At 40.1% G+C, this 18,168-nt stretch overlaps 1 protein-coding gene across 7 annotated transcripts in view; it reads left to right on the top strand.

The window, feature by feature from the left end:
- The window catches only part of stxbp5a (syntaxin binding protein 5a (tomosyn)), a 104,145-nt gene that overhangs the window by 48,632 nt on the left and 37,345 nt on the right, over positions 1 to 18,168 (top strand). For all 7 annotated transcript variants that reach the window (XM_026143417.1, XM_026143416.1, XM_026143421.1 and 4 more), the window contains exons 6-8: positions 4,612 to 4,746; positions 14,156 to 14,219; positions 15,645 to 15,728. In XM_026143417.1, coding sequence (XP_025999202.1) covers positions 4,612 to 4,746; positions 14,156 to 14,219; positions 15,645 to 15,728 — 283 coding nt within the window. The remainder of the gene's footprint in view (positions 1 to 4,611; positions 4,747 to 14,155; positions 14,220 to 15,644; positions 15,729 to 18,168) is intronic.

Here is an 18,168-nt window from a genome sequence, read left to right as displayed (position 1 = left end):
CCTCTACACTTTGCTTCTGGGGAACCATTCATTCTTCAGTTTTTAAAATGTCCTTGGCTTTGTGAACCTTTGAGTTATGAACCATTCAAGCGCAAAAGAGCCATCTAGCCCAAGGGATGAACCACTGTTACGTCTACACATAACAGATAACCAATTTTTAATTGTAGACACAATGTTACTAGCATTTTGTTGCAAAACCACAAAGTTGTTCCATTTCTTTAGCTGAATTTACAAAAAATGCTAAACATAACACATTTTGACAAGCATAAAATATCATTTTTGCACCAAAAAAGTGATTCCCAAAGAGCTATTGGCTGGAAACCTGGTGTATCTAGGCATGATGCATGTGTCTCTAAAGAATTTGCGAACATTTCTTTGGAAGAAGTGGCAAGGCAGATGAACGGCATCTGAAAATCATGTCCTTGGGTTCTGACACAGGATCTGTTTCAGGTCTTTGCAGGTTGATTTATCTACACTTTGCCGAAAGCTCGTGAAAAATGATCTCAGGTGACTGTTAAGAAGGGGAAAAGGTGGCAAAATGCCAAATTACACAAGAACTGGACTGAAAATCAGTGGCAACAGGTCTTATGGATTGATAAATCTATGAAAGTTGTGGTTCAAATCATCAACAGTATAAGGAAAGAGGTACAAGAATGTATGTCCACAGCCATCTGTATAACATGGTGGAGGCTCTGTCATGGTTTAGGGTGAATTTCAGCCAGTGGTGGTGGGGGTCTTCACAAAATATGATGAAATAAAGAACACCAAAAAGTACCATCAGATTTTGATTCACCATGCAATACCATGTGGAAATCACTGGATTGGCAACAGTTTCATTTATCAGCATGACAGTGATCCCAAACACATTGGGAACATTAAGAGCAAAACAAAAAGCAGTCAACATCCAAAAAGAGTTTTAAATGTCCTTTAAGAAGCCTAGAGAACTATTCCTGAAGACTACTTAAAGAAATCACAAGACAAATCGCTCAAGAAGGTTCAGCCTCTGTTGAAGAATAAACGTGGTCATACAAAATATGAGTTAAATGTTGTTTTATGTCTCTTTGCATGTGTTATTTTGGAGGCTTGGTATGTGATGCAGCCTGCTGCCTCTCCAAAAGTATGAATATATTTATTTGTTAAAGCAGAGCATGGAGGCAGAGAGGGGAAGAGCGTGTGTTATAGTAAGAGCTGCTGCTGATCTCAGTACAGCCCCGGAGCAACAGTGTGAGATCGACTCCCAGAGTGAATGAAAAGTTTTAAAATGCTTTAAGCTACCGAACAGCTTTGCGAAGTAAGTTTTGGAGGAGATGCAATTACTAATGTTCACTGGCAACATCCATATGCTGCACATGGAGACACAAATCCTGATAACTAGAGATCGAGTTACCCGTCATGCTTCAACAGGGTATTTTTTTTTGCATATGTATAACCAAGATCACAGTTTCTATTATTTAGTTGTATCTCTAATAGGGATGGGTACCGGTTCTGACATAAACGGTAGTAACCAGACCGAAAAGCAGCGCACATTTCGGTGCTTTATTTCGGTGCTTTTTTTCCTGAGATGTCATACACTTTAGATTCTAGCCAATCATTTTACGTTTCCGAGGATAGCAGGCGGGTCCAGGTACGTACGTTCTTTTAGAGCAGAGCTACAGATTAAAAATGCCCAAGGCGAAGCGGTCAAAGTCTGGCTGTACTTCACAGCAAAATATGCAAACTCAGCAGCCTGCAACAAGTGCTTTAAGCTGATACTGTGATACTGTCAAAGGAGGTAACACCTCGAATCCCATGAAACACCTGGCGACGCATAGCGTTTTTTTTAAAAGCTGAGAAATGCGCCGTATTTGATAGCTTGCTGCGAGATCTCACACCGAGCGCATCTACTGCGGGTGTGGTGCCTGTTATCGGACCCGGAGTTAGCAACATCCCCCAAAAACCCGAAGAGGAGAGTCCTGGCCCCTAGCCCTGCCAGTGTAGCAGAAATGATGACGGATGATGACGGCAGCAGCAGCAGCTGTTCTTCTCTGAGTGAATAGCTTAATGTTGTTCGTGTGTAATTTACGCTGAGTAGGCTAACCGCATTATCAAATTAATGTATGTAAGGTGAACTAGCAAACATCATCATAGCTACATGCGGCTGTCTTCTTGTTTGATGGCAGATACTCCCTTCACCCTGGCCAAAAAGGCTAAAATGACCAAAGAAAAAGTGGGGAACAGTTAAACATGAGAGGTTTTTGGACAAAGTTTGTGTTTTTTCCATTGATTAAGCACTGCTTCCAGCCAAGAGTGATGCCATAAAAAAGGCTAACATTGTTATCTTTTTACAAAAAAACAGCTGAACATGAGAGGTTTTTGGACCAATTTTGTGTTCTCCATTCTTTAAGCACCAGTTTGAGCACGGGCACCGTTTCAAAAGTACCGGTTTGGCACCGATATCGGATAAAACCTAAACGATACCCATCCCTAATCTCTAAAATGCTTTTGCACATTAGTTATGCTCAATTGAATCATCATTGAATCATGCAGAAAATGGGATTGCATATTTTTCTAATTATAAGGAATTGTTTTAATATTGCGTATAGGGCTGCCGCACACGATTATTTTGATAGTCGACTAGTCACCGATTATTTTTGCGATTAGTCGACTAATCAGATCATGCATCCATTGGACGTAAAACGTACAGCTTATTGCATCAGCATGCGTCTGCACTTATATAACTATCATTAGCTTACAGCTTTAAGTATTTACGGTATGTGCTAACTAAAAATAAAGACAAGATGATAGTTTATTAAACTTTTAATAAAATTTGCAGATTGTCTCGGTGAAGTTTAATAAACTTCTTGCTATCTAAAATATGACAGGACACTGGAGTAAATTCTCGACCATCTCATGCTTCTGATAATCAGTTTTCTGTTTGACATTTATTCAGCTGTGTGAAAACTGTAACTTTAATATCAGCCAAACCGATTTACTCAGGAACAAATAAAACACTGAAAAAAGCCAAACAGTAACAGTTTTAAGTTATCTAAGTGACTTATATATCATGTTTAACCTGAGTAGCGAAAGACCGCGGTGGGTTTGAAAACAATTTGCCGGGAGTCCGGTGTTCTCACGGGCTCTAGTGAGCCTTGAACCCCAGCTAGCTATCGAGCTGGTGGGTAACAGATGTCTCTGAAAACGTCGAAGCACTTTTGCAAATATGTGATGTCTTGATAAACCGAGCAGATATTTGAAGTTTACACAGCTACATTCACCATTGTTTGAAACTCGAATTGGCTGAGCTATGAATTCTGGGATAGGTTGGGCCACAAAGGATACGCCCGACCCATCCTTCAAATCTGGGGAAAAGTAGGACGCATTTGTCGGCTGCATTTGCAGAAGGCTTCGAATTTGGAAAGCCTTCGTCACGTCGCTGTAACGTAATCGGCCTTCAAATGCGGCCTCCGAAGGATGCGGCCCCTGAACACAGCTACGATATAACTTTTCTTCTTCGTCGGGGTTTAACAGCAGCTGGCATCCTTGTACATGCATCTTCTGTTTCAGTCCGTTATTACACACTTAAATCCTACTACGTATTCCTGCGTCTTTCAGGATTTTACAAGGCTTTAAACGCCGTCGACGATTTTGATAGTCGACATAATTGTGACTGGTCGGCTAATCGTGGCAGCCCTAGTTGCGTATGGTTAATTTAATCCTTCATGATATAGTACAGAGCCTGATTTTAAGTTCAGTTTTTTTTAATTCATCCCTGCCAAGGTACCAAGATAAATGTAAACTATATTCTGTTTTATCTCAAAGCATTTTGTTGACACACTGCCTCCACTTAATCTGTCTTTGATAGCAGCAAATTGCCAGCAATTGTGCCAAGTGACTTTGCTGTTAAACTTGAGCAAACCCGTCAGCGCTGAGGAGGAAGTACGTCGCTGTACCATTGTTAGAAATACTGAACAAGAAGTGCAGCTTTATTTCTCCTCCTGCATGGATGGCTTTCTCAGCTGATGAAACTTATGGGCTTTGTCCTATAGATACAAGCTTCTCAGCACCACAGGTGTGGCTCAAACCACCGTGCAGAATCAAAAGGATCGCTGGAGGAGCCGAATAACCTTGAAATATTAGCAAGCCGGATTAGCAAGGTTGTACATTACTATTCCTCAGATGGATTGAAAGTTGAATTGGAGAATGGATGAAAGAACAAAATGATGAAAAAGGGATGAGAAGATGAATGGATAAGGAGGGAAGGGTTTATAACCTCTCATTAAACTTGAGTCTGATTGATGGATAAAAGGAGGAGATGTGGGTGATAATGAAAAAAAAACCGAAGAAAATGATGGCTGCCTCTTTGCCCTCATGTATCTTGTGGGTGTAGAGGAAAAGGGTCTGATTGAATGACTCAGAAATCTGTGGTTTGCCACTCTCATCTTGACTGCTTCGACCTGGTGGAGTGGTAAATAATCCTCTCATAGTTTTGCATAATTTGTCGTGTTAGAATAAGACTGAGTGATTTTCAAGAAGCTTCTTACTTTTGGCTTTCTGTCTTCCTCTGAGGTTTTGTCCACATTTTCTTTTCCTCCCTTTCCTCTGTTTCTAACACTCCTCTCCTTCTGTCCACAGAATAACTTTCTGCCACCTGCCCTTCCAGAGTAAATGGTTGTACATCGGCACAGAACGAGGGAACATCCACATTGTCAACGTGGAGTCCTTTATGCTCTCAGGCTACGTCATCATGTGGAACAAAGCCATTGAACTGTGAGTGGCCCTCGTGATTTTTTTTTTTTACCCTCTGATGCTCTCTTCCAGATTGTGTCCTGAAAGCTTTGCTTTTGTCTTATACTTAAAAACCTTCATAGGTTTTGTCTCACATGGCGGGGTATCTTATCCAAAGAGAATCACCGATAAGTGGATCAATATATAGATTTTGTTAGAGTTGAACTCATATCAGCGACACTCCAATGAGGACCTTGGGGTCTTGTGACTCACCTTGAAAACAGAAGAACGCCGTTTGACGTTTTACCGGTCAAAAGGTTATTGTATTCCAAATGTAAGGAGATAAGAAAGAATCATTAGTCACTGTATCATTTCCACTCCCAGTATCAGATTCAAGCTAGTAAGGGACCTGTCTCTTTGCTGTTTGAATGGATCTGTCAGCTTGACAGGCTCCATTTTGGTTCCCTGCTGTATAGACTTAAATTATTCACTGGAGCATTTTGCTTCATGCTTTCCCCTCATCTCCAACTGTGCATGTGTGTCTGCGTGTGTGTGTGTGTGTGTGGAGACGGAGTGAAAAGAGTAGGAGGGAGAGAGGGGGTGGAACAGGTGTCTGCCGAGATCAGTGTATGGTACACACAGACGTCTCGTCTCGTCGACAGGGCTGCAGGGAGGAAAAGGCGAGAGTGAGCGTTGGGAGAGAGAGAGAGGGAGAGAGAGAAGAGGAGGGGAGAAGAGTGGAAAGGATGACACAGGGCTTTTGCCTGAGGGAAAGGACATGTAGAGATGAAGAGTGATATAGGAATGGAGTAGGACAGAAGGATAAATGCAGGTAAGAGAGGGCAGGGAATGATCGCCCAGAAGAATAAAGTTGCACGGATAAGTCAGAGAGGCAGATGAAAAAGTTTTCCAATTAAAGAAAAAAGGGCAAAGGGGGAAAGCAAGGAGTAATAATGTGTGATGGAGAGTAGATATGGATGATGGTGAGGTAGATACCGGGGTGCCTTTTGACTAAAGGACAAACAAAACCTTCCACGCTGTTCCCCTTCACCTTCATAATGTCTGTTCACCTTCCCTTGGCATCCCCTGCCACCCATAAATTGTTTCAGTGACTTCTATTTCAATGTTTGTCTGGTGGGAAATGAAAGAGTAAAGACTTTTGCACTATGAGAAATGTATTCATCTCTGGAAGAATATTTAAATAGCAGTTTATTGGGCATCAGCTGCATGTACAGCCAGTTGAGTTAATACTGCATATGTACATGTTAACATTGACTTCATGGAAATAGCGCTTTCTCTTTTACTCCCAAATTCATTAAGACTCTCACACACAGCTTGTGGTATGCTACCAGTGCACTCGCCATAACAACTACCGTAGGAACAATATCTGATTTGAAATGTGACGTTTTAGCTGATTTAAATATGGCTGCTTCACCAAAAGTTACACTTTTGTTTGTTGAGTTTCAAAATATTTGTGATATTCTCCAGAAAATGTGAAATTGTGAAAGTTTAAAGTAAAAGCTCACCCTACTCTTCTACCTTCTTCAAAGTAGTAATCTCAAAAATTACTCAATTTCCCATTTTGATATCACAAATTGCAAAAACGTCCATGTTGGAAATAATAAAAATCTAGTCCTTCCATCCGGTCGTTAAGTCTGACGTCACTAGCCGTGTCTGGGCCTAAACTCTGCTGCAGGTCCATATATCAAACGATCACTATGGCATTACTGAGAGTTGAAAAACTGTCTAAAGTCTTTCATCTTTAATAAAATAATCAGCGTTCTGCTCTACCAGGTGTAACAATTGAGTTTAACATCCAGGAATCCATGAAAACGGAATTTATGACATTTAACGGAGTTAGAAGTTAGCAGGGAGTTAGCTCGCTAGCTTCTATCTAAATACAATATAGCATGTCCTGACTGCGGGGTTTTGGAAACAAATTAAAACGTACAGCTCTGTTATCACTTCCAACATAAATGAAGACAGAAAACTAAACAGCAGTGACGTTTGTAAGGTTACTGAAGTTTGGCTAGCTGGTATATAATGATGTGCTACGTGACCGCTAGCGACACAGCTATGTTAGCATAATATAAACAAGCTAACTTTTTTTCCACTCGATAAAAGTTAACGTGAGTGTTCTCGGTGGTCAGGAACAAATGTAATCGCATTGCAGGATGCTGTAAAAGGACCAAACTTCAGCTAGGAGAACAACTGAGATAATCCATCCACAATATGAGGTTAGTCATTCATATACTGCTGCATGGGCTGGGCTGTAGTTACATCCTAAGGTTTTAAAAACTGAGCTTAAATAAATGATTAGCGGTAATAAAAGCCGAGGGAGGTCAACAGTGATCACTGACTGTTTTAGGAGCTTTTTGAGATTAAATAGAAGAAAATACATAACATTAAACATGTTAACAACACAAAAGCCATATTAAACGCAGACTACTTTAGACCCGGAAGTAGGATTCGTCACGTCATCACTTAACGACCGGATTTCTAGTATTAAAACCAAATATTATTACAAAAGCGTGCCATACTTGTCTTTTTGCTCATGCTAGATCTCTTTAAACATTCTTGATATGTATTGACCTGTGTGGCTTCCATACCTTCCTCAGATTTCCACTTTTTCTCAAGATCACATTCACATCTAAATCTCTACAGTATATCTGCTTTCACCTTTCATTTCATTACCTCGAGCTGAAGATGAATCTTGTTCCCTATCAGGCATCATCTCACACGACATTAAGTCATTCAGGTTTGTAGAAAATAAAGTTGCAAAATATTATTTCACGTATTGCTGTTTTTGTCCCAAGCTGCGGTGTGAGTCGGAGGACATATCTCCGGTTCAAGCCTCGATCGACGGCATAAGATGTCAGCATCGTCAGGAATCAGTTCTCAGACTTGATGCGGATGCATTCAGTTTGCATATCTGTTTAAATGTATGAGTGTGTGGTGGTTGTTTGCTTTGATGAAGATCAGAGAGGTGTGAGGTGATTCTCTTGTTGTCTCTTGAGCCTCAGCCAGCTGTGGCGTTAGTAGCGTCACTTTCCAGATACAAAAGCGTCTTCTGTTGTTCTCATCAGACCAAGATAGTGCTCTGTCAAAATCACAGTCACTCCACTTACATCTGCAGTGACTGGTTGTGTGATAGATATCCAATCAGCAAAGTGATTAATTGTTTGTCTCGTTTATCAAACAACACCTGCTGGTGTCAAGTATGAAATTCTAAAATTTGCCTTTTTTTAAGAGTGAAAAAAGGAAGGTGTCACCTTGGGCAGCTTTCTGATGAAACAAATCTCCATTAGACATAAATATCCAAAATGTTCTTGCTGTTATCTGCATGCTGTATTATGGAAAATATAACCTAAACATTGTATTTCAAGCCCTGCCTAGTACACCTCAGTGCAGCTGTGACTGCTCTAATGAGGATAAGATGCAGTGTGTACAGGGGTCATCATCCTTTGGGCCCTGCTATTTGGAGACAAATTGTGCAGTTGCTGTGCCAGTAGCCCCAGGCCGAGTGCTCCGAGTATTTGGATGACTCACACCTCTGTTCCCAAGCTACTGTGTTAGAAATTGTACTGGACTTTTAGACCAACTAACATCCTACGCCGTCTGCACAGCGCTGTTGTTGACTGAGTGCTACAGGCATGAAGGCTGCTACGTCAACATATGAATCTGAGTTTGTTAACATGCACGTTTTTTCTTTTTTAAAACAATCATAGAAATAATTTAGATATCTCAATAGACATGATATCTCATACACATCACCACACCCCAAGAAAAGTGCAATACTTCAGAGCAAACTTGCACATTAGTTTGTACAGCTGACATTATTAGGTGTGTTTTACTGCTAGCTTTTATTACTTTTTTATTTAGTCTAAATGCTGCTACCAGGAAACTGCCTTTAATATCGTTGAACATCTGATGTTTAATGACAACAAAAGGATTCTGCTTCTAAATGAATTGGTATATTATATGCTTTAAATAACAACACAACAAACTTACTGTTAGAACTTGACCGATTTATGTGCGGGCCGATATTGTCAGCCGATGTTAGCCATTTTTCTTGGTATTAGCATTTATAAGAGCCTTTTAAATGAAAACTAAAGAAAACTACAAGAAAACCCTTTAATCATGTTATGATTGTTGACGTTACAGACTTAGGGCTACATCCACACGTACCCGGTTATATTTGAAAACGCAGATTTTTCCGTGCGTTTGCAGCTTTCGTACACACGTAAACTGTGTTTTAAAAACTCCTTCCAGGGTGGAGATTTTCTTCACACATAAGACTCAGTTCTGCTTCTATGCACCATCTTTGTTTACTCTTTCCCACCCAGGCTTCTAGACTTCTGATTGGCCAACATTTCTACACGGTTAGGAATATATCGCTATATGCTTTGGTATGTTGCAGCATTTTCCTTCGTTTTGGCTTTTACGTGTGGACGGGATTTTTTTTTAAAAACGAAAACGGAAAATCTCCGTTTTCAAAAATACCTGTGTACGTGTGGACGTAGCCTTAGTCATTGGAAGGCACTCTCCAACTTCCTTGTTAGCCACACACGTGTTTTTGAATGCCCCAAAAACACAATATCCAGCTGATCCGAGAAGAGCTTAAACAAGCAAATATAATAAATATCAGGGAAATCTTTTTTTTGGGTGTGTCTGAAAGGAAAGAAAATAGCCAGTGTATTGGAATATCAGTATTAGTATTGGTCTTAAATAATTCTGTATTGGCTAAAGCTCTTCTTACAACATTACTAGAAAGCAAATTAAACTCCTAGGACCTGGCGTCCACATATGTCGACATCACATTTTGGGTTGTCTAGACCAAAATGCTAAATTTTGCTCTACAACGGCCTGATATCCACTTACGAGGACTATATACTGCCACTGTTCTATCGAAATTTAAAGCAAATGTCCTCATATGCAGATCTCATTTTTTCTCAGAAACAAAAATGAGGTAAAAAATCAAAAATCATGTAATTCTTTGTTTTTGCATTCATCAGGTCCTGATCAGCCCAAATAGCAAAGAGAAATTAAAAATGCATGCTATTAAAGAGTCAGGATCTTAGGAGGTTAAATAGAATTAGGCTAATCCTTCATATATGATATACTTGACTGCAGTATATTAATCATAAATTAGCATACACAAACTTTATACATGCAAAATGTGTACCACTGTGCTCTACTAAGCATCCCTATCAAAGACTTAACTCCATTAGGATCCCCTACATTCTCATCACTCCACTGCTGCGTTCCCAGTGGCATTACATTCCCTCCCCCAAAAAGTGAATTATGAAAAAGACAAGAAAAATAAATAAATAACCAAGTTAACAATTTCTGAAAAAAGGCATATTCTTTAAGTACCCCGTACTTGTAATACATCTCTCCATGATTTCAGATTGAGTTATTATATCCTTTTCAGTGGCTGTTAACTGTTCTGATATTAACACAGCTCCTTTTTCTTGTCTAGTTGTGTAGGAGGGTATGCAGTTATTGAATGTTTAAGTGTTCAACGTATCCTTTCATCTAACTTGAATATACAGTTTGAAGCTGTTTTGTATGTATCTAGCAGTGACTATGTGTGCGCTGGTGTGTGTTAAATCAGCTAAACAGTCACTGGGTGCAGAGAGACAAGGAGAAGTGGGACTGGAGCAAATGTTAAGAGCTTACTATGACACATAGTTCACGTGAACATGTTGACCCGAGGCATCTCCTGTTCTGTCCACTTTCATTTCCTCCTGCTCCCCCACTCGAACCCTGCAGCTAGTATAAATACTTGGTTGAATCTTAAAAAAAAATTTCTTACATGAATACTTCCTGCACACTTTGTTTATATCCATGTGTGAAATCCTCAGCTGGTACTAAAATAGATTAGAGAAGATTTATGGCTGGGAGTATCCCCCTAGCCATGTACTGGGACTTCAGGAATGCTGTGCTACCGCTTGTAGACCCGGTACAGTGATCTTTTGTTGTTATACATATCCTTTTGATATTCTGTTTAATTAAGGGTAGAAATAAGTCACTTCACAGGTTAATTTTGTTTGGTTCCTACACATATTTATAGTCTGGTTCTTGTTCTAATCTTTTTTCAGTACCAAAGAAATAGATTTTTGGTCGTAAAACATCAAGATTTTTTTTTAAATACCTGTATTTGGTGTTTTTCGGAAAGTTAGAGTGGAAGACTCTCGTTGCAGTAAAGTAAAACTGGAATGTTTTAAATGGTTGGGTCATTAATTGGACTTCACCAGGGGAAAACCCCCCCAAAACAAACCAGGCAGACCCTGAATTATCTGGAAGAGAACTGTTGTGTCCTGAGGGCAAGCTCAGGGGACAACTTAAATGGAGGGAACTTGTGGCCTTGTGGCCTGCTAGAGGGTGAAGACATTAGGAAAGATGAAGAAGGTGAAGACTCTATTTCTGTACATTAAATATGACTGAAAATGCTTGCTTAACATAGAGACAGAAAGCAGCAGAAAACAGCTACCCTGTCTTAAACCAAGCCTAGCAGTAACGCTAAATGTCACTAATTAAAATTTCATTTATTCTTTCTCTAAAAAAAAAAACATGTTACCTTTTTATAGGGGTTTATGCCATCGGATGTTGGGATTATGAGCGAGTTCTGGCAGATATTGTGTAGCTGTGCTCAGCTAAGCCAATCGATGTCTAGTGGTAGCTTCATTTTTAAGAAACGGATCCGAGATGTGTCACCTATTTTCTAACCTGTGGCAGGAAGATGAATGAGAGCACGTCTCCAAAAAAAGTAAATCTGTTCCAATAATATAACAATTACCATTTCATGGCTGCCTCTGCTGATTTTGGTCTCTTTCAGGAGGCTACAGTTTTGATGAGGAAGCAGCTCTCTATGCAGAATTAGTATAGCTAAGCCAGGACTGATGTCTGGAACGTGATCCTATGCTGGAAAAATATGTAGCTGTCATGAATGCTTACATAAAGAATCACACAAAATGACGCTATAGTAGACACACACATACACGCATACAACACGCGTGGTCTGTTGAGGTCACATCAGGCCACATAAGAAATCAGCAGGCTGCGAATAGGCTATTCAAGCCATGTTGCCGCAGAGGCACTGCCATGCTGACTGCGCCTCTGCAGCCTGAGAGATTGTCACCCATGATGACACCAGATGTTCAGGACTTCACTGTGTGGGCATGTGTCAGTGTTGGAGTTAAGCTGTTGAATAGGTATGCTCGATGATTTTTTTGTGCTTTCATTTCTAAATGCATAATATCTGAAATTATACCGTCCTATGAGTTCAGTTACTGCTATATTCTCTGCGTGTGAATGAGGAAATGTGGGTGTGTCAGCGCCGAGGAGATGCTTTTAAATTCAATGAGGTGTTACCTTTACAAGTGCTTAAATACCCCCTCACTCCTGTGTTCATTATACACGCAAAGACAATTGCTTTACAGTGCACGTGCGCATGCATGCAACATATGTATTGTAATAGGCCATTTTCTTTAATGCGCTAAAGGCATTGCTGGGTAGGGAGAATGTTTGATATACAGAGAAGGATTTGGTGCAGTAAGGCTTTATAACAGATGACTGGCTGAAGGTATCGGGGTGGGGGGGATTGCAAGATTTTATGACGTTCTGAACAAGCCTTATATTTGCCACGGGGTATTTAGTTTTACTCTTGCTGTTGGTTCTGCGTGTGTGTGTGTGTGCGTGTCTGTCTGTGTGACATATAAAACCTTCACTTAGGTTTTGAAAGACAAGAATGTGATAAATGCGAACATACTATGAGAATACAAGCATACTCTGCGCACACAAGCATATATTGAGACAAATACAGTGGCATACATGCACAGTATAGCATCTCACCATTCCGTGTATCTGTGTGTGTGTGTGTGTGTGTGTGTGTGTGTGTGTGTGTGTGTGTGTGTGTGTGTGCATGTGTGTGTTTGCTTGTGGATGATTTTTGGGAGCCTGCTCGCGCTCTGCCCATCCTGCCTCTGTTGCTATGGTGATTCCTTTATCTCCAAACCTGAATGTGTTGGGGTTTTTTGTGAACTTTGTAAATATGTTCACTTCTGGTTTATTTACTGTACGACAACAGGTTTTAACAAAATAGATTTGCTGTGAAGTCTCAAGGGAAGCACAGAGAACATTATATATAAAAACCCTAAAACCCCAAGTAAACCATGTGGGACGGAGGGGAACTTGCAGTTTGTAGTTTGGCAACAGAGTACTATTTTGCTGTGGCATTGAGGGGGATTGTTTACAGATGGGGTAGATGTTAAGATGTGTCTTAATTGCACTGACACACAAATGTGTGCGCGGGTGTGGACTGCTGTTCGCTGAGACACAGGCAGTGAAGGGGGGATTAGATAAATCAACAACTCTGGCTGCAGCAGAGCTTAGGTAATAAGGCTCCAGCACTAACGGGCTAAATATAGAGATGACTGAATGACTGCTTGCCTGCCCACTAACTGCTACCTTCTAACACACACACACACACACACACACACACACACACACACACACACACACACACACACACACACACACACACACACACACACACACACACACATTGTTGTCTATTCTTCTTTCCTTCTATTGCCCTTTGGTTATATTCATAGATTCATGGAAATATACTAAGCTAAATCGAATGAGCAGAGTTAACATTCATCCCTTGCTAATTGATTTCCATCCAAAATATGTTCCCAGTGAAATATGTACATCTTTTTTACATTTTTGATATTGTCATCAGCGTGTCCTCCGCTGTCACAAATATGCAAAGGCATAGGTCAAAACAACGACTTTGCCTTGCCTCATTTTTGCATTACTTACATTTGGCTGCAGCTCCTTCCTCTCCTTCTCTTTGTCAGGCATCCCTGCCCTTGCTTCACGGTGCTGGGGATATGTTTCAGGCTCCAAGAGTCACCACTTTTTTCAGCAGTGACCTTGCCTGGCAATCCTCTGTCCACATCATCTCTTTAAGGCAGGGCAGGTTAGGTACATTTGGCTCCCATGTGGCTCACAGAAAGAGGAGTTTTGACATAAGACTGTCTGGAGGGTAAAGCACAGACAGCAGGGGGAGAGGAGAGGCTGTCGAGCACTTTTTGCTCTATCATCTCCACTGACATGCAAATGGACACACATATCAGCACGTGGATGCACATACACATAGCCACTGGGGACTTCCTGGCCTGACAGAGTCATCCATCACAACCTTCAGGAAGCTTATTTCTTTGTACGGCCTTTTAGAGCCTTGGAATGATTGACAGCTCTGTCCTCCCAGCAGACCTCTTCGACAAGTCCAAAGACACTCGGTCTTCATCTTAACCCTCACTAGGGGTTAAGATGAGGGCTATGACCATGTCATATTAGTAAATCTTACATGATGCCTGTCTTCTCCATCCTGGCTTAAAGGGGAAAAAAAACTGTCTGTCTTTTTGATCTTTCTTACAAGGTCCTCTAAGGCTCATCCTGGACCAGTTGTTCACATAAGTGATAACCCCATGGATGAAGGAAAGGTAAGAATCAGCGGCTTTCTGCACCCAATCGCAATATCTTGCAAAGCTTACATTGGTCAAAAGTCTGTGCAAAAGTCTTGAATTACCCCACAATTCTTTATATTTTTCTAAGAAATTGGATAAATGTGCAGCGAGTTATTAAAACATGGAAACATACAGGGATTGCACAGTATATAAAGTATATAAAGCAAACAGATTATAAAATTTTAACAAGCTTGAAAGTCAATATTTAATGTGACTACCTTTATTCTTTAACACTACCTGAACTCTATTAGGCAACACTTCTTGTAATTTATTTGAGTAACTTTTAGGAATAGTTCTCCAGGCTTCCTAAAGGACTCCGTTAACATGATCCCACAGTACTTTAACAATGTCCAAGTCCAGACTTTGTTGAGGCCATGACTGATAATGTTCCGTGGTTGATTCCACCTGGATTTAATCTGTCCAGGTATGTTTTTACTACATTGGCAGTGCGTTTGGGATCATTGCCATGTTGAAATTTGCCAATCAGACACTTTCCAGATGATATTGCATGGTGGATCAACATCTGAGGGTACTTTTCAGCGTACTGATGATAATTTGCACCAGAGTTTTTAAATTGGTATTGATCTCACCATAAGACCTATTGCCTCTAATTTTCAGGCCAGTTCTTGTGTAAACTGGCACATCTCGGCCCTTTCTTCCTGTTTCCTATCCTTAAGAATGCCTCATTGAAAGCCAATGAGTGAAAAAGCAGTCAGTGCACAATGAAAAACTTTGAAAGAGCTTCAGAAAGCCAGGAAAATTACAGCTTAAGCCCACTTTTAAAAATAATTTACAGGAAGTCTGGCACCTCGGATGCAAAATATGAAGAAACAAGGGGTGAGTCAAGAGAAAGCATTACTTAGTTTTTTAGTGTAGCCCCATTTAGAGTATAGTTTAATTTGAATGCAGGTTGTGCTGACCACTTTGACCACTCTTCAGATATGTATCAGCATGCCTTTTAAACAGCGTGTGATAAGTATATAAGGATATAAGTTGACAAGACAGCACCCATGAGGTGCTGGAGGACAACTACTGTATATATTTGTTTTGGTTATTTTAATTGATGAGAGGAATTTGACACAAATGCAGATGATTTTTGATGATTTTTGAGACTGAGTGCGGGAAGTATTTTTCTGTGAATAAGCTCAGATTTTTTTTAAAGCATCATGTTCTTTTTCTACAGCTCTTTTTGTATTATCTGATATCATTTTTTGTGAAGTAGGGTGGGCAGGTTTTTTTTCCTAAGCCGCTGTAGTCTTCTTACACCTGACTTCCTTTCACGCTGTGCTTGAATGTCAAACGTATTACTTCTTTTTCTGCCCATCATGGGGTCTTTTCTATCCCCCTGTCTGTCATCTCTCCTACCTATCTCACTGACTGCCTGTCGCTCTTCCTCTCCAGCTTATAATTGGATTTGAGTCTGGGATCGTGGTCCTGTGGGATCTCAAATCAAAGAAGGCAGACTATCGCTACACATATGATGAGGTAGGCAAATATCCCAGATTTCTTTTCTTCTCTAATAGATTTCCAGCATTCATTTGACTTCCATTTTAAGAAAATGTAATACGAGGACTGGAAGTGAAATCACATATTCTGAACTGAATTGCATACATTTTTGTGAATGTGTGTATTGGTCTGTGTGTGTGTGTGTGTGTCTACCTGAGTTTGAAATACTTTACTACAGCTGTGTTTCCTTTCTCTTGTCTGTGCTTTAAACCACACAATGGAGGACAAAAAGAGTGCTGGCAGGGTGATAAAATAAGAAAGATAAAACTTTCTAGTCTCTGCTTCACCTCAATAAGAAAGGGGGGCTGTCAGGTTTGACTTCATAGTAGGATGAAGCCAGAATTTGCTTAATAAGAGAATAACTTTTAAATAAGCCATCACTAACTAGATTTGTGTTGTCAAGCTAAAGACAAAGTATTTCCTCTTTATCCCTCACACACTGTTCATATTTTATGTCTTCACAGCATGGTCTGGGTCCATGTTGACACAGGCCAAGAATTCTCTCATTATAAGTGTCTAAATCAAGTTTTGATCTACAGGTTTATTTGGAAATTTAGACTTAAAAATGGACAATTAATGGATAATTAAACCTTAATTACTACTGTTTTTTGAGAAAATATCTACTCTTATGCAGTACTATGTCCTGCTTTACATAAATCATGGAAAACACGTGTAACCTCTGTAAATGTTAAACTCTGTTCTCACTGCTGTATCATAAACAAAACACCCAGTCCCTCTTTTGATTTCTGTTTTAATCTCAGATTATTTTGTTACGTTGTGGGAGCTCCTAGATGCAAATGTAATGTACTCACATTCACGTAGAGCTTTTATAGTTTTACTAACCACCTGAGATATGCATCCATGCAGCACTTTAGTCCATATACTTCAAGTAGAGCTGGGCGATAGAACGATAACGATATGTATCGCGATATAACTTTTACTCGATAGAGAAATTAAGCTATCGCGATAGACCTCGCCGCTCTTGTCCTCAAAAAAAAAAAAAAGTCAGCCAATCCAAATTAAGTAGCGCAGAGCCAAACCAATCACAGCCGCAGCGTCACGTCGCGTGACTTGTTACGTACAGCACAAGTGCCAAGCCGCACGTGTGTTTGTTTGGGAAGCAGCCAGCGGGTAATGGAGCCGGCGCGTAATGGAGGAAATGAGTGTGCCGACTAGAAAAATCAACCGAGCGTGACCGAAGAGAAAACAGATGATGGTTCCAATGCCGGAGAGATTGTCAAACGGAAGAGCCATAGAAGTTCCGTAGTGTGAAGGTATTTCGGCTATTTCAAGTCTGACAAAAAACAGAGTAGCGTGCACTGTAAATTGTGCCGAAAGCAAGTCTGGAAATACAATAAACTGGTGCATGCGTCACACTGTGCGCCGCGTTATTGTTTCGGTGAAATGAATTTCTACAATACTGTTACTGTTAATTCTACTCTCTGCAGTGTTTAAATGCTTACATATACACACAGTTACTGTCCGTCCACACATACGACTCGGTTCTGCTTCTATGCCCCAGCTTTGTTTACTTTTTCCCCACCGAGGCTTCTAGACTTCTGATTGGCCAACATTTCGGTACGGTTAGGAATCTAGCGCCACCTGCTGCTTTGGCATGTTCATAGCAGCGTTTTCCTTCATTTCTGCCTTTATGTGTGGACGGGATTATTTTTTAAAACGGAAACGGAAAATCTCCGTTTTCAAAAATACCCGTGTACGTGTGGACGTAGCCTCAGTCTCTGACTGGAAGCGCTAATTCGTCATTCGGCTTTTGTCAGACTAAAGTAACTGTTAAAACTGTTTGAAAAGCTCAGCTATACAACAAGGAGAGATTGAGAATTTCCTTTTAGTTCTCAGTTTATTTGATATTGACAAAAGTTAGTCAGTTTTGTCTGTTCTTCTGTAAAACAAACTAAGATTTATTTTTAGAATTAATATTTTGTTTCTAAGTGGAATTGACAATTTAGTCTGTTTTGTTTGTTCTATTTTGAAACTTAAACGCTTTAGTGGCTGCCTTTTGTGTAGTTTGCAATATTTGCCTTTATTTATCTGAAAAAGTCTCATGTTCCTTAAGTACATCTACCCTGTTGAACTTATTATGGGAAATAAATATTTAAATAAAAACAAGCTGCTGATTATTTCACATTTTACTTGTGAGCAACGGCACATTTAAATCTTACAAATATAGTTATTTGGCTTATATCGTGATAGATATCGTTATCGCCTGAAATGAAAAAAACATATCGTGATATGAAAAAATCTCATATCGCCTAGCTCTAACTTCAAACTGAACCTTCTTGCTGTGAGGTGAGAGTGATAACCACTGCATCACTCTGTTATAGATCTCAAGTGTCCAGGAACCATCTCTCAAGAAATTCTCTAACCTCTGCCTGACCCCTTATGTACACCGTATTCTGTT

Source organism: Astatotilapia calliptera, chromosome 15 (assembly GCF_900246225.1).
Source record: "Astatotilapia calliptera chromosome 15, fAstCal1.2, whole genome shotgun sequence".
Taxonomy (NCBI): domain Eukaryota; kingdom Metazoa; phylum Chordata; class Actinopteri; order Cichliformes; family Cichlidae; genus Astatotilapia; species Astatotilapia calliptera.
This window is presented reverse-complemented; position numbering and strand designations above follow the sequence as displayed.